The sequence below is a fragment of the Colias philodice genome, chromosome 28 (assembly GCF_061535455.1).
Source record: "Colias philodice isolate Cphi_HAF_F1 chromosome 28, ilColPhil1 Martin Lab GWU primary, whole genome shotgun sequence".
Taxonomy (NCBI): domain Eukaryota; kingdom Metazoa; phylum Arthropoda; class Insecta; order Lepidoptera; family Pieridae; genus Colias; species Colias philodice.
In genome coordinates, this window is record NC_143113.1 from 2266028 (window position 1) to 2283999 (window position 17972).

Below are 17972 nucleotides of genomic sequence, written 5' to 3' on the forward strand. Positions count from 1 at the left end.
GTTAAATTTTGTTTTGTTACATACTGTGTTTTTGCTGAAATAAATAATTTTTCATTTTTTTCATTTTCATTTTCAATATATTGACTCAACTTTATCGAGATTGGGCTCGTTTGATTCGTGTTGAAAAATACACTAAAAAGTATTAAATAAAAAAAAGACGGGTTGCACTCCGGGAGTGCCGGCAGAAGTGAAAACTTGATTATTAACGTTGAGCATGTTTGATATCCATCCGTCTTACGCTTTTTCGATCAGGTCACGTGTCCTGACGCGAGTTTAAGATTTTATACCCATTACAGAAAAAGTGCTCAACGCCGCTAAAGAAGTTTTCACTTCAATAACTGCGTTAAAAACAACCGACTTCAAAAACGGAAAAGTACAAAATAAAAAGATTTGATATCATTGATGAGATGTGCTTTTTATTAAATAGGTTTGAAGTTGGTGCCAGTGCACCGACATCAAACCTATTTAATAAATAGCACATCTAATTAATATGTAGTAATTAATGATATCAAATCTTTTTTATTTTGTACTTGTCCATTTTTGAAGTCGGTTGTTTTTAACGCAGTTATTTTTATGTTTAAAATTTAAAAGTATCAAGCTTTGTCACATTCAATTTTTAAATTAATATAAATCAAAAGCTCATTTTTTATTAATGATACACTACTTCTGTTTCTTTCTTCTCGCCACTGGTATATAATAAGTTATTGGTGTATAATAAGTTATATGACTTAGCCATATTTTTTTTAATGAAGGATTTGTTTGTAACATTTGTCGGTGTTGAAAATATAGTATTTTTGCGTACTATATATGTTTTCAACAGTATATAGTACGCAGACCCGAAATATAGTACAATACTATATATTATAGTACGGTTGGCAACCCTACCTCTGGGATAAATAGAAAGCGAAATTTTTATTCGAAATAGACGACAGTGTTGTATGATATATCGCCTGTTGTCGCGTTTTGAAAAATAATGGTCCCCGAAGGTTATACTATGATCACGAAATCTGAAGCTGGTTGGGAGACAATTATATCAATTGCTCGTTAGTTTGAAACACGTTTGAAATTAGGTTAGGAAGCATCATTTTCACAGAGGAGTTCGATAAAATTGAAAGCGAATGATAGATGTATTTTACAAGTTAATATTTGAGCCAATAAAATATCTCATACTTACTAATATTATAAATGTGTAGTCTTTCATTCACGTCGCAACGGAGCGGCTGAAGTGATTTTTATATCTGAAATTTATGATTTCGCATAGATGGCGCTGTATTAAAAATGTGACTTATTCGACAACTGCTAGTTTTTTTGCAGTTTTTTGGGCGCAGATTGCAGATTTCCTGATGTTTATGAATGATGAATTTCAAATTATTCTACTTTTTTAAATACAAGATCCCAATGACCGAGTTTATATCTGTTTTTATGATAAAATTAATTTTAAAATGTATGTTGAGAAACTATGCATTTGATTTGCTGTAGAATGTCTTTAAAAAAATTGCCGAAAGTGGCAAAATCTATTACCTAGTGGGATCTTAGACTATTTGGGGATATTCAATGAGAAGAAAAGTAATATTTCAGATCTTTTATTTAACACAACACAATTCAACAATACTTTGGTAAATGAATGGCAAATAATTACAGTCAAAACCTTTTATGCAACATTGTTTTAGAACAAGCCGGGTATAATTATTACCAATAGAGCCTAGGGACAATTGATTTGTTTGTACTTGCACAATACATATTAAACCTTGTAATATGCCAACTTTACCAACTTTTTGAAGTGAAACTTCTTTATAGGATTTGGAAAAAAATTTAGTGTAACATTTTTTCGTTACGCGTGACATTTTTCCGTTACGCTTTCCGTTATCTTTGATTCGACGTATTTCTTTAAAGTTGCATATAGTAAATTATTTTTTGAAAAATAAGGTCATAAAGAAGTTTCACTTCTTACGTGTACTAACACGCACACATTTTTTTTAATAATTACAATTTTAGTAAAAAAAATTATATGGAAACATTACCAGTTGTTATGAATGATTATGAGCAGTTATTATAAAGATTTTGACTGTACAATGTACATAGGTTGATTTGTGCATAAGCCATTCAAAATATAAATAATATGTTGATTAAAACTATTTATTATTCTTTATACTTAATTTATTTACACATGACAATATTTGGTTTGTCTTGTGTGAAACTAATATGTTTGTTATGTTCTTATATTTAATTTAGTTTTTTTTCATTGTACACAATATATATTTTTAAATTATTCTCTATTTTGAATACCAGTTAATTATAATTACAAATAAAAAAAATGCTTCCTTTGACAATAATTGTGTTACACATCTTATTAGAGAATTAACACCAGTACATTTTAATAAGCTTTTTGATAATTAAAAAACATACTTCACTACATAGTATAAAACAAAGTCGCTTTCTCTGTCCCTATGTCCCTTTGTATGCTTAAATCTTTAAAACGGAATTTGATGTGGTCTATTTTAATAGATAGAGTGATTCAAGAAGGTTTTAGTAGTGATCAAACAATTCTTTAAAGTTGTTTTTTTTTAGATTCGAAAAAAAAAATTGAATTCTCACTTATTAAGGTATACTTAAGTCAAATAGTGTTAACATCTATACATATACTGGAATGACATTTAAGTTATGTTCAAAACATAACTTAATTTTACAATACAACAACAATATTTTAAATTCTTACAAAGCAAAATATTGTAATTAAATAATAATTGAATTGAACATTTTTATTTGATTACACTACATATCATACAATAACCTAAGCTTACCCGCCATTTTAAATGCAAAAATACTGCTTATAACACACTAGTGGTCCACCCCGGCTTCGCCCGCGGTACATATTTCGCAATAAAAAGTAGCCTATGTCCTTTCTCGGGTATCAAAATATCTCCATACCAAATTTCATGCAAATTGGTTCAGTAGTTTAGGCGTGATTGAGTAACAGACAGACAGACAGAGTTACTTTCGCATTTATAATATTAGTATGGATTTACATTATATCTATATTCATTCTGTTCACTATTATACACTAGTTTTTAGCGCTTTTCACAAAGTTTAACCGTTATTCCCTATCATCAATTACGTTTTCACTGTTTTTTTACAATTTGATAATGTTTTTTACAACTATTCACTTATTTAAATTTTTTGAAGTGAAAACTTCTTTAGCGGCGTTGAGCACTTTTTCTGTAATGGGTATAAAATCTTAAACTCGCGTCAGGACACGTGACCTGATCGAAAAAGCGTAAGACGGATACCATTCCAAAATATCAAACATGCTCAACGTTAATAATCAAGTTTTCACTTCTGCCGGCACTCCCCCAGTGCAACCCGGCTTTTTCTTTAATTTTCACTGTATACTATTATTTATCACTGTTTTTCCCTATTTTTCACTATTTTTCAGTTTTTCACTACACTTCACTGATCAAAGTTCCATACATCATATGGATAGTCCATATGTCATTCGAACGTTGGCAAGATGGTCGGTTCCACCTTCTCGGGAGACATATCGACTTCCGTGTCTGATGATGAGTGGGAGTCTTCATCGCTGGTTGATTCATCTTTCTGTAAAAGAGATATATTTTAAACTAGCGGTCCGCCCCGGCTTCGCCCGTGGTACATACGAAAAATAGATGTTGGCCGATTCTCAGACTTACCCGATATGCACAGAAAATTTCATGAGAATCGGTCCTGTTCCCTCCTGAACCCGTTTCGGAGGAGTATGCAGACTAACATTGTGACACGAGAATTTTATATATAAGATTTATTTATAAATATTTAAAAGATAAGGTCCGTTTTTTTTAATAGATCGTGATTCAAGAGGAAGGTTTTAGTATATAATTTACTAGCTGCGCTCCGCGGTTTCAAGATATTGTACATCCATGAGTTAAAATGATAAATAAAATGTACCTTCAATGTAAAAGCAGTGTAAGCCGGAGGTCCCGTGTGGTATCGACAAGTGTTTGAGGGTAATGGTAGTTTGGCCACCGGTTCCCTACATGGTATACCACCACGGAGGTCACCGCATTGTTTGAATAGCACCTGAAAATGGAAAATAAGACTAAATATAATAAGGGCTAATTTTTCAATGCTTGGATAAAACTTATTCGTCGAATAATGTATAAAACTACCATTTTAAAAACGTATTCTAATTGCCCGTATTTGACAGTTTACGTGACATTTTAATATTATTGTGAAATAATTTATTGGACGGATAAGTTTTAACCAAGCATTGAAAAATCGGCCCTAAATAGAATGTCTGGCATTGATATGCAATACAAGAAATTTTAAATAATATGTAAGGGTATTATAAAGTATAATATAAACAAATGTTACAGATGTAAAAGGGCAGTCTGGAAGAGATCGCTAGTAAACGATAAGGCCGCCTTATGTACCTACCATATTAATCCTCTTTGTATAATTGTAAATATTACTTGGTGTGGTATATTAAATTGTTAAATAAATAAATAAATAAAATAAAATAAAAGCTACAGCATTGCATCTTTTTTTTTGAAAATGAAAGAATTTTGTAATTTTTAGAATACTGTTTGAAATTTGTAAATATGTATGGATCTATGTAACTCATTCATGCAAGAACAACTGAAAAGGTTTTTATTCAATTTAGCAGTAACATAGCTTAATTACCAGAGTAACATATAATCTGGGAATAGTTGCTTTGTCGGTTCTTTAAAAAAATATATATACAAAAAATAAAATGTATGATTTTAAATAATCAGATAAAAATAAGATGAAAACTAGAGCATATTTAACAGAGCAGAAACATCATACTAATATTATAAATGCGAAAGTTTGTGAGGATGTGTGTGTGTATGTTTGTTACTCTTTCACGTAAATACTACTTAACCGATTACAATGAAATTTAGCGCACATATAGAGAGTAACTTGGATTAACACATAGGATAGGTTTTATCCCGGAAATCCCACGGGAATGGGAACTATGCGGATTTTCCTTTGAAAACGCGGGCGAAGCCGCAGGCGGAAATCTAGTAATAAATAAAGAAAATAAATATATATTTTTTCAGCATACCTGCTGTCTATCATTCAATATATGCTTCAAGCAGTGTTTAGCAGCGGGTAATGTATGAACCGAGCATCGAACCCCGCCCTCCGTGAATGTGCACCGCCCTTGCGATGGGTTCCCACGGTTTGAGGGGATTTCGTTCACCTGAAAGTAAAATAAAATAATGTGTTAATAATATTTATATAAACTAGCACCATTATACACTACACACACATTACACACACTCACACATCCATACCAAACATTCTATAATGGTTACGTTTTCCTCTTTTTTGTATATCATGTCCAAAAAAAAAAAATAATTTTTTTATCATTGTTATAATTAATGTAAAACTACTGTCACATTAATTGTCTTAATTTAATTGGCGTATTATTTTGTTAAAGTTAATTATAAATATTGTAATACAAATAGCTGTAAGGAATCTATGTATGTAAAAATAAAATAAAATAAGCTAATATCTTTGAAAAAGTAATTCTTATATACTAGTTGGTCGAAAAGTTGTCGAAATGTGACCGTAACCACAAACTATAATTAATATCCTACTAATATTATAAATGCGAAAGTTTGTGAGGATGGATGTATGTATGTATGTATGTTTGTTGCTCTTTCACGCAAATACCTACTACTGAACCGATTACAATTAAATTTAACACACATGTAGATTAACAGAATTACTGAGGGTTTTTCTTTAAAAACGCGGGCGTAGCCGCGGGCGGAAATCTAGTTTTTATATATAGAGATGTACTATTACACAAAAATATAAATAAATTATCAACAAATACTCACTTTAGCCCGTTTCTTATGCAGTTTCCTCGCTAACACAGCGTCCACACCATGTTTCTTGTGATATCCGGCAAATGCCTTCAATTTGCGCAGTTGCCGTCTCTCTCGCACTGTTAGCGGACCACTCCGGGCCTGTGTGTTTATGCTGCCTGGAAATTATATTATTAATTGAATTTTTAAGCTATTGCATAGCTTCTATCGCGGGCCTTGAGCGCGGGGACCGAATCCAGAAATTCCGTAACGAAAAAACCTCACGCTCCCCACGGGGACGGGCGCGGAGGTGTGGCTTGAAGGCATAGCATGCAATAGCTTTACCGTGGCAGTCCCCGAGTGACATACGTCATTTTGAAGTGAAACTTCTTTATCGGGGTCCGAAAAAAATTTAGTGTAACATTTTTTCGTTACGCGTGACATTTTTCCGTTACGCGCCATCTTTTTCTTATCCCTACCACGCGTGATTCGACGTATTTCTGTAAAGTTGCATATAGTAAATTATTTTTTGAAAAATAAGGTCATAAAGAAGTTTCACTTCTTACGTGTGTACACTAGTACACGCACACATTTTTTTATTATAATTGAATTTTTATACTATTTTTAAAGCATTGAAATGCTTTATAAGTGCACTAGCTGCTCCCCGCGGTTTCACCCGCATTGCTCCGCTCCTGGTCTTAGCGTGATGATAATTGATATATAGCCTTTCTTTCGAGCTTTCCTCGATGAATGGGCTACTAACACTGAAAAAACTTTTTAAATCGGACCAGTAATTCCTGAGATAAGCGCGTTCAAACAAACAAACTCTTCAGCTTTATAATATAAGTATAGATTTCGAGAATAAATATTTAGTACATATATTAATTTAATTTTAGACTAGATTATTACTTACAATATAACTCCTTCTCCGACCTCAATCCCTTAACATACTGCAACCTAGCCATTTGCAGGCACACCCTTAGCCGACCCATTTGACTTATATATGCGGTTTGCAACGATTTCAATACATCTCTAGCTTCGCACACGGCTTCTTCCGCTGTGAAAACGCCGGCACGCCTGGAATTATTAAATAAATTAAAAAATTAGAGCATAGGTATAAAAAATTCTACTTTACATAGGGTCTATCGATTAATCCATATACATATATAATAATGAAACCCGTTTTCCATTGTCACGCCATTACGCATGAACGGGTGGACAGATTTCGATAATTCTTTTTTTATTATATTCCTCGAAGTATGAGGATGGTTAGATGGTAGAGAAAACGTAAATATGTACCACGGGCGAAGCCGGGGCGGACCGCTAGTGATGTTATAATAATTATGAGATTATAAAAATAGAATATAGAAAACTTTTTATTATAAACAAACCAATGTATTTTGCTGTGTAACAATTAAAACTTGCAATTCTTAATTATAATTTGCTAATGCTTTCTCTGCTTAACAATATTTAAATACAAATAGGATCATCATCCATTTCGGAGCTACGATACGACAAACAGTTACTTAATATGACTCGGTGAATTTCTATAATGAATACTCAAATGATTTAAATTCAAAATCTATTTGCTTTTGATTGCTATCAACAATTACATAAACCGACAAATACAAACGCACACACACACACAACACACAATACACAAACATATTACTAACACGCAATCATACACTTAACTATTAATGTTTAGTTATATTTATTTATTTTTTTTATTTATTTATTTGATTTAATTCAGATAATTGCAATATCCATATAATTGTTAGTATCTTGTTACCTTAAAAACTATGTTAGTATTAAAATTACACAATTAATTATCAACAATACTATTTTAAATCTATTTTAAATCATAATGTGCTTGAGACATGGATTTTATTCCAATGTCTCAAGACATTGCTTTCCCATCTATCCACGAAGTTTATTTTTTTCATGTGATAACCTAAGTTAAGAAAGAGCGGGTCCTCCTGACACAGGTTTTATCTTAAACTTACTAGGAGGGCCCTACTACATATTGTGTAAAATTTAGAAACGAAATAAACTATTTTTGAAGTGAAAACTTCTTTAGTGGCGTTGGGTATAAAATCTTAAACTCGCGTCAGGACACGTGACCTGATCGAAAAAGCGTAAGACGGATACCATTCCAAAATATCAAACATGTTCAACGTTAATAATCAAGTTTTCACTTCTGCCGGCACTCCCCCAGTGCAACCCGTCTTTTTTTTTAATTAATCAAAAACGACCAACCCTACATTCACTCAACACTTTCTTTCCCATCTCTTTGTCACTTTTACTGCAACTTTCACTTTTACCCACACTTTGACCACTTTAATACTGACCACAGCTGTCTATTCTCACGAGGGTTGCCAACTTTTTTTACAAGAAATAAAGTATATTCAGGTCTATGAAGATTATTAAACAGTATTTTAGCAAAACAAACAGTATTTATTGTAGTGTGCGCCCTCTGACTAAATAAAAAAAATTGTGAGCGTCTAAATGTAACACATAATAATGTGTCTGCACTTTGATGCTGAAAACAGTATTTTGTATACAATACAATACAATACAAAATACTTTATTTAACACACACATAGGTACAGAAGATAAGAAAAAGAAAAGAGAAAAAACATATAAGATAGGTACACATGTTAAATAGGCGGCCTTATCGCTTTCAAGCGATCTCTGCCAGGCAACCTCTGGATAGGATTAGTTTTATGCAATAGAATGAGATAGGTGGTGTTTAAATTAAATAAAATTAAAAAAGATAACAGACAAAAAAAAATGATATAGTTAGTAGAAATAATTAAAGTACAAAAAATAAAATAAAATAAATATAATTTAAAATGATATATTACATACGTAATATATAATAATACGAAAATAATGACTATAATACACATACATACATTCATACATACATACATACATACATACATACATACATACATGCAAATATATACATATAGATATATAAATATATACGTCAAATATTACAGCTGATTAAAGAAATGGTCAAATATTTCTTTTTTAAATATGTTTAGCGGTTGAGCGCGTCTTATGCTTATTGGAAGAGCATTCCACAATAGTATAGCTTGCACATGAAACGAGTTTTGGTAAAATTTGGTCTTGTGAGGTGGAATTTTTAAAAGTAATTTTTCAGAGCAGCGCAGATTAAAATCAGTGCTCTCTCGAAATTGAAATTTTTCCTTTAGGTAGCCGGGAGTTTTAGGATTAAACAGGACACGGTATAGGAGTTGGAGAAGGTGGATGTTCCGACGCTGACGTATTGGTAGCCACTTGAGCTTTGTCCTGTATTGCGAGACGTGGTCATACTTGCGCAAGCCAAAAATGAAGTGTATGCAAACATTTTGGAGTCGCTCAAGTCAGTATTTTGTATACTTTTTTTGTTAAACAGTAAAAAGTATAATTTAGTGAAAAACAGTAGATTACTGTTTAAAACAGTATAGTTGGCAACCCTAATTCTCACACGGAACCGTTCATTATCATTCACATCTAGAATATCATCCTTAACTTCGACACGCGCTATCACTGTCGCATACCTAAAAACTAACAATTTCCCTTACAATACACTCTAAGCCATTGTCTACAAACTAACACAATTACTCAACACTTTATTTCCCAATGCTTCTCCACTTTGCTCACTACTTTTTAATCATCAGGTTTTGACTGACCGGTTGTCCTAGTTGTTAGTAACCCTGCCTTCCAAGCGATGGGTTCGATTCCCACCCAGGGCAAATATTTGTGTGATGAATATAGATGTTTGCTGTGTCTGGGTGTTAATTATCTACATAAGTATTTATTGAAAATTATATATGTATGTTTATCAGCCCTCTGGTTTCCATAACACAAGCAAAAGCTTAGTATCGGATCAGAATGTGCCGTGTGTGAAAATTATCCTGAAATATTTATTTATTTACTTATACTCCTCGCTTTTACCACCACTTTAACTTATACCGCACACTTTGACCACCACTTTCACTTTTACCCCACACTTTGACCACTTATACTATAATTGTATCTTTCTTCGTTATTATACTGACCATAGCGGTCTATTTTCACACGGAGCCGGTTCATTTTCGTCCAAATCCAGAATATCATCCGTAACTTCGACACTATCGGCATCACTGTCGCTACAGGCTGCACTTTCCATTATATTCCGACATACTGTAGTGTTCACTGCTGTTGCTTCTATTTCCTCTGAAAATTGAATAAAAACATCATTGTTTGTGAATATATAAAATAACTAGCTTTCCGCCCGCGGCTTCGCCCGCTCTTCAAAGAAAAACCCGCATAGTTCCCGTTCCCGTGGGATTTCCGGGATAAAACCTATCCTATGTGTTAATCCAAGTTACCCTCTATATGTGTGCTTAATATCATTGTAATCGGTTCAGTAGTATTTGTGTGAAAGAGTAACAAACATCCATACAAACTTTCGCCTTTATAATAGTAGGTATAGATTGTCTAATCTAAAAATGAACGCCCCTCCACTGTGTTTACGCTCACATTCAAAGTACGTGTATAGACGCAATACACACAAATTGGTCTGCCTCATTGGTCGTTCAGTCCTCCAGTCCTGTCCATGCCCGAACGACAGGACCAGTTGGCCAACTAGTGCATAAATGACGCGATGCACGACAGAACGGACGTGTCATTCCGTACATAGCGCACTCTCCCCGCCATACAATGCTAGGCACCTGAACTGATCGCCCGATTAGTTGACAAATCAGTGCGCGAAAGTCAAAGTTTGCAGTAGAATCGCCGCGCGCACACATATAAAAGTGGTTCAATAATTATTTGTCCTCACACATTGAAACAATGAAGTTTAGTGGAAGGGCGTTCATTTTTAGATTAGACAATCTCTAGTAGGATTAACAATTTCATAACTAGTAGTATGTAGTGAGTAGCAATTACATATTGGAATTCAAAAGATTGCCATCGCAAATAACTTCATCATCTTTAATTCTTAAATACGTGAAGAAATTTAATTTACTATTGTATTTTAAAAATTCCTATAGTGAATAATATTTTGTACTTACTAAAAATATTTTTATAGCGTTTTAAACCCTGCATAAAATCATGTCAGCCTAAGCCTAAACTAAGCTATTTTCAACATTCATTCATTTATTTATTTATATGACATAATACTTAATATGAAAAGTTGATTAAATGTAGTTTTTAACTTTTACTATATTTTGTCTTGTTTTAGTTAAATCTTTGAGCCATAAGGCCGCCATTTGTACATTTTAAATGGTTTTTTTTTACTTTTATTTTAGTATGTTGTACAATAAAGAGTAAATAAAAAAAGACGGGTTGCACTGGGGGAGTACCGGCAGAAGTGAAAACTTGATTATTAACGTTGAGCATGTTTGATATTTTGGAATGGTATCCGTCTTACGCTTTTTCGATCAGGTCACGTGTCGTGACGCGAGTTTCAGATTTTATACCCATTACAGAAAAAGTGCTCAACGCCGCTAAAGAAGTTTTCACTTCAATAAATAATAAATATAAATAACTCAATAATACTCACTAAACGGATCGACAGCATGTGTTATAGGCTCGTGGTCAGCTGGATCGCTCACTACTGAAACGGATGACGCGCAAGATGTTGTTCGCGTACGTTCCGGCCTGAAAGTCAACGTGGAGGTCAAAGTTAAAGTGAAAGTGGAGGTAAAAGGTAAAGTAAAAGTGGAGGTCAAAGGTAAAGTGAAAGTGGAGGTCAAAGTTAAAGTGAAAGTAAAGGTAAAGTGGCGGTCAAAATCAAAGTTAAAGTGAATTTGAATGTTAAGAGATTTATATATATTAAGATTTTTTATTTACCGTATATAATGTTGCAATTGATTCAACAATGTCTCCGTAGTTGTAACGGGCGGAGGCGGGGCCGCACTGCGTTGTCTATTTTGTAGTGCTGCGTATGCGTGCTCGAAACATAACCTGAAATTGATAAATGAAATGTTTTTAGTATGCAAAAACAATTATTAAATAGGTGATTAACGGAAGAAAAGATATTCATACTACACTAGCAAACCGGGCGAACTCCGTTTCGCCACCTTTTCTTTGCTATAAACCTCACGGAGCCCGAGACCTTTCCAACGAATGCAAAACCGTGGAAATCGGTTCGTGCGTTCTGGAGTTATAGCGTCAGGAAGGAAAACCCGACTTATTTTTATATAGTAGATTACTACAAATATACTAATATTATAAAGTCGAAATTGATAAATAAAATGTTATTAGTATGCAAAAACAGTTATAAAAACAGATGATAAACAAATATAGATATTAATTCTACATTACTACAACTATACTAATGAACACGCTAATCCCAAGAACTCCTGGGTTGATTTGAAAAATTCTATGTTAGGTAGTCCATTTATTGAGGACTAAAATATATCATCACATTACATCATATCAATAGGAGTAAAACTGCTGGGCACAGCCAGTAAACTTGGGCATGTGTCTGTCTCTTTTTCACGCCTAAACTACTGAACCGAAATAAAAGGACATTGAATAGGATTTATCCCAGAAATTACATGTGAACGGCAACTATGTGGGTCTTCCTTTGACATATTATTATTAAATTGAAACTTTTATTACATCGTCTCAAACTTTTTGGTCTGTGTAGCGCATGTCGCGTGTATCGCGGCTGCCGAGTAGGTATACCTACTCGGCAGCCGACCGTCACGCGACATGCGCTACACAAAGCATGTTCGGAACCGTTCGAACAGTTTCACTTTTACCGTGGTTTCATAAAACCACACAACATTTTTTTTTTTTACTAAAATAGCAACTGGTTGCCCCTAGCAACCGCTCACCGTTGCCCCTAGTAACCAACTTACCCCTGCTCCCTATCGGCTGGTGCGGGCAAGTTACACCGCTTGCCCGCAGCAGTCACATGACTACACTGCCTATAAGGCGCTGTGGTATCGTCCAATATGTGCCGAGCGCAATATGCCCTTCCGGAGACCACTGGTAAAGGACATTCGTAGGTACGGTGCCCGCAAGTACGGTGGCGGGAGGCTATTTCCTTTTGTAGCTGCAAATTACGAATTAATAATTTTATAGTGCGTAATTATTACCATAAGTGTTTATTACTTTTGGGTAAAATTTGCCAGTTAGTCACCTTGAATAATTTTTATTTTCTATAAAACTAACAGAATATTTATAACCTACGTATGTCTCTGTAACTAATTAACATAAAAAAATTACCACTAGAAGTTGAAGGTATTTAATGCTTAGCTAATTTTATTCAGATCAGCCTTGTGTGTCCTACCAGACCGAGACATTTTTTTTCTTCGTCACCACCGGGAATCGAACCCAGGACCCCTCGGTGTTACGCTCACGCATCACCACTGTACCAAGAAGGCGGGTACAATAATGAATCCTATTAACCCATTGAGCCCGAACGGCCTGATCGGTCCACGACACAATAGATTTTCTATTGTATCTGTGATTCCGGGGCCTAAGTTATTAAACATGGAATTCCAATTCAACATAAAAGAAAGAGAAACCTCTCTTTCACATAAATTACTAATACATACTATAAAGCTGAAGGGTTTGTTTGTTTGAACACGCTGACCTCAACTATTAACTGTTAGACAGTCCAAGTTTATCAAGGATGGCTATGGGCTATATAACATAATGCTTAGACCAATAGGAGCAAATCCATGGTGGTAAAACAGCATGTTACACCTAGTCTATAATATGAAAATGAATCCCAAAATGTGTTGGTAAGCGCATAACTTGAGAACGGCTGAACCGATTTCGTTAATTCTTTTTTTATTATATTCCTTGAAGTACGAGGATGGTTCTTATGTAGAGAAAACGTAAACATGTACCACGGGCGAAGCCGGGGCGGACCGCTAGATAATAATATAAGTAAAAAATAAGATCTACCTCTGCCCTTAACCTCTCCTCCTCCTGTTTCTTCACCAGTTCAGGATCTGGCGGCTTTATAGACTTCACATTTGTTATTCTGATAGCCGACCTGCCCCCTCGGCTGAGCATCCTGACTTTTGGTAGGTGTATCGCTTTCCTTGGTTCTGACATGTCACTTGGTGATGTATTAACTGAAATAATTTGTTATTAAATTTAATATAATTAAAACTCTTTATATATACTTTGTAATATGAATGGATCGGATGATAAACAACAAGGTAATTAAATTGACTAAAATTTATGTAAAATTGGAGAGATCATACCATATGCAAAAAAAATGTAAACTAGGTATAAGTAACTAATTAAATCATAAATGCCTACTTACGATCCGAAATCCGTATGTTATGTGATTCTAAGTTATTTTTGTTTTCTCTTTTTATTAAAAACATGTTTAAATATTTAAAAGAATATTATACAAAGTAGAATAATCAATTTTTACACCATTAATCAAAGAAAATGTGTAACTTTAACTTTAGATAAGTTAGTAAATTTGTATTCTAACTTCGACGAATATGCACACGTAGTTCATAAATTGAAGATTAAATTGAAATCAGAATTGATTAAAAAAATGTATTAATTATTTCATTCATTTTCATTTTTCATTCTCTGTGACCGCCAAAATTACAAAAACGTATCAAGTTGAGTACTAATTATTTGTTAATTATCTTCTGCAGCGTATTTATTCCATTCAGATAACAAAAAATGACACAAAAAAATAATTAACTAATTTACATCAAATGATTAGGGCTTCAAGTCATTAGTTAATGGATTTCTTAAAAAATAATCACTAAACATATTGTAAACAGTGGCGGTCGGCCATTTGCACCGTGTGACAGTGAATCAAGGTGCGTTTAATTAAAGTTCAATTTTCTGTTTAAAAATTAAGCAATTCATTATAAAAATATGCATAAAACATAGAGAAACGTTTACACTTTAAAATAAAATATAGTGGTGTAGTGTAACATACCTGTGCTTGTTGCAGAACATCATTCAGTCACCGGAGACCTTGCTTCGAAATCACTGAAATTTTACAATGGCGGCCGTGTAACTATACATCTATAGATAGATAGTTCAAACAAAATTTTTACGTAACATTTATGTGAAAAAGAAGTGTGTTTTAAGTTTGATATATTAATTAATTTATATTTAGTGGACAATTCATTGGTTTTCATTCAAAAAATGGTTAATTCTATTTTATAAATCACTCAAATGTTAACGTGTTCTACATCCGTTTGTCGCTGTCATAGCGCTATCCCTTTCCCACTCACGCACATAGACGGAGAACAACTCTCCGTCGTGCTTCTTCGTACACAGTCATTGGAACATCCGTTCAATGGCTGGTGCCCAAGAAAAATGGTATTTTACAAAAGAGCAGCTACAGAATTCACCAAGCAGAAAATGCGGTTTAGATGCAGATAAAGAATTAGCATATCGGCAGCAGGCCGCAAATTTAATCCAGGATATGGGCCAGCGGCTTCAAGTGTATCCTTTTTCAATAAGTAAAGTTCAATGTTTTTGTCGAGTCATGTGGGCTAAAACGTGCTTAAATGTGTCCAAACAGTGTTTTATTTATGAAAACAACGTTGTTTCGCGTTAAAATCGCGCTGTGATCGATAAAAAAGTGTAGTGATATAGTTTTTGTGAAAAAAAGCCATGACGAAATTATAACATGGGTTGACGCCGTCAGGCAGGTCACTTTCGCTTTAATGCTTGGGATTTCCCGTGAGTATTCTCGATTTCTAAGAATAACAATTAGTGCATTGATTTTCCTCAACAATAAATGTGTTTATAAAATATCGATGAAATAAGGTTAGAACGCGTGATGCGTGTTATTTTTTTTTAGGTCAGTGCACCTTGATTGACAAACGTAGGACGCTCAACGCCTGCGTGGTGACGTAGAGTTCATCCGTCTGACTCCAAAATTAACCGCCTTTACGGTATTTGCGCGGTAAAATGAATCATATGTACGATTTCTCAGAACTGGCACGTGTAGGTAATTCGCGATAAGAATGTTTTGCTATACACTTACTACGCAAATTGCTAGGAATATTGCAATGTTCGCATCGCAGTATGAAAATATTGCGTATTGATATTCGTCGTAGATGTAGCGGATAACAAATGTTTTGTAGTTGTTATCATCTGCCCACCTTAACCTATGATTTATTTACGTTGAAGATTATCTTACTCCACATGTAAAAAGTCAATGTACATAACAATGATGTTTTTAAACGTCTTTACATCAATATCATCATTCAATTGACACAAAAGTGTACATAAATTTAGACCAGACATTTCTTAAAAATGTTTTTTGCACGTCCTTCAAACGACAGGATTTTATTCAACAGTATCAAATGCTATTTTTCTACCTGCCTGACCTATGTCACATAACAAAGGTAAATTCCTGTGTACACGAATTTTGCTACAAGTGTATCACCTGTATGTGCCTTTACAATAAAAAAGGTTTACTACCTGCGCTAAGTATCCTTATAATAATTATATTTGTACTTGTTTAGAATTTTTTCATAATGTTTTTGCAAGCTGCTACATTTAACTTTAAATTTAATACAAAAAAATCTTTATTTTCATTAATAGCAGAGCAATTAACGCATGATATAACAGATTTTACAATTACAAGTCATGAGTGTTAATTGCAATATAATTGATGTGAGTAATTAACAAAGAATGTTTTAATGCTTCACTGAGGAAATTAATAAAACATGCACACTGTCAAGGTTAATGTAGACGAACCAACTTGACCTTCTAAATGATTAGAATTATCATAATGTCAATGACCAAAGATTATTTTTGTGGCCGTCTCATACAGAATGTATTCTATGATTAACATGTTTGCTGTTGATAGCAAAACTTCATTGTTATGTTCTTTATAATATTCTGTTTTATAGTATGTAGTATGTATATATTTCAAAATAAACATTCAACCTTATTACTGTTTATTTCATTTGAACTTATTTATATTTTCTTCTCAGCTTGTTGTCTTGATATTTGCCAATTTACTATATCTAGACAATTAGCCATAATTTTACATAGTTTTGTTTTTCCTGTAGTTTGTGTAGAAATATCCTGTAGAAAGAAAAATTATATAGTTACTAGCTATGCCCCGCGGTTTCACCCGCATTGCTCCGCTCCTGTTGGTCTTAGCATGATGATATATAGCCTATAACCTTCCTCGATAAATGGGCTATCTAACACTGAAATTATTTTTCAAATCTGACCAGTAGTTCCTGAGATTAGCGTGTTCAAACAAACTCTTCAGCTTCATAATATTAGTATAGATTTCAGTATATTGTTTCATAAAATATTAGTCACTAATGCTATAGCTTTTTGCTATATTGTTTTTCCTGTAACCTTATCACAAGGATGCGGTAGAATTAGATTATACTATAAAATAATGCAACTACAACACTCTTTATCTACCCTTGCAGTATTTAGCCTTCATGTTGTGTTGAAAATTTCATATTTCTCGCTATTTTGAATTGTTGGAAGATTAGAAAATATATTTAAAATAAAATAAAACTAACAATGTTACTTCTTTAGGATGCTTTATTATTATTAAAAAAAAACATATTAAAAAGGCCTATAAAGAACATATTTAATACTAGCTTTCCGCCTGCGGCTTCGCCCGCGTTTTCAAAAAAAAACCCGCATAGTTCCCGTTCCCGTGGGATTTCCGGGATAAAACCTAGCCTATGTCACTCAGAAATGATGTAGCTTTCCAACAGTGAAAGAATTTTTCAAATCTGCCAAGTAGTTTCGGAGCCTATTCAATTCATACAAACAAAAAATCAAACCTTTCCTCTTTATAATATTTGTATAGATAGGTTGCTGATTTTAGATGGAAAAAGAATGTAGCCTCGTGCCATGACGTGACGATATTCCCATGACGCGACCTTAAAATTTTACTCCGGACGCGCCTAAGGAAGTTTCACTTCATACAAATTTAATTGTTAAAACAACAATTCTTACAAATTTTTATTGTTTTATAATCAACTAGCGGTCCGCCCCGGCTTCGCCCGTGGTACATATTTTCGTTTTCTCTACATAAAAACCATCCTCGTACTTCAAGGAATATAATAAAAAAAGAATTATCGAAATCGGTTCAGCCGTTCTCGAGTTATGCGCTTACCAACACATTTTGCGATTCATTTTTATATATAATCAATG

General features: G+C 33.6%; 2 protein-coding genes and 1 long non-coding RNA gene across 4 annotated transcripts in view; 2 read left to right on the plus strand and 1 right to left on the minus strand.

Annotated features, from left to right (window-relative positions):
- LOC149476216 (uncharacterized) overlaps positions 1–17972 on the plus strand; it is a 263269-nt gene that overhangs the window by 90914 nt on the left and 154383 nt on the right. The window lies entirely within an intron of this gene.
- On the minus strand, positions 2903–14829 carry dgt1 (KAT8 regulatory NSL complex subunit dim gamma-tubulin 1). The gene is made up of 11 exons (XM_089712262.1): positions 14758–14829; positions 13749–13921; positions 12692–12888; positions 11676–11789; positions 11386–11483; positions 9899–10055; positions 6739–6902; positions 5859–6004; positions 5078–5215; positions 3940–4071; positions 2903–3594 (listed from the first exon to the last, which is right to left on the minus strand). Exons 2-11 carry the CDS (start codon positions 13899–13901, stop codon positions 3490–3492), a joined length of 1404 nt encoding a protein of 467 aa, XP_089568388.1. The 5' UTR covers positions 13902–13921; positions 14758–14829; the 3' UTR covers positions 2903–3489.
- The window catches only part of CycT (Cyclin T), a 35037-nt gene continuing 32188 nt past the window's right edge, over positions 15124–17972 (plus strand). For both annotated transcript variants that reach the window (XM_089712172.1, XM_089712171.1), the window contains exon 1: positions 15124–15272. In XM_089712172.1, coding sequence (XP_089568298.1) covers positions 15124–15272 — 149 coding nt within the window. The remainder of the gene's footprint in view (positions 15273–17972) is intronic.

Coding starts and splice junctions, on each gene's coding strand:
- dgt1 (XM_089712262.1), bottom strand. CDS start 13,901: ATGTCAGAACCAAGGAAAGCGATACACCTACCAAAAGTCAGGATGCTC. Junction 11,790..12,691: donor CCAGCCGATAGGGAGCAGGG/GTAAGTTGGTTA, acceptor TATCAATTTCAG/GTTATGTTTCGAGCACGCAT. Junction 5,216..5,858: donor TGCATAAGAAACGGGCTAAA/GTGAGTATTTGT, acceptor TTTTACTTTCAG/GTGAACGAAATCCCCTCAAA.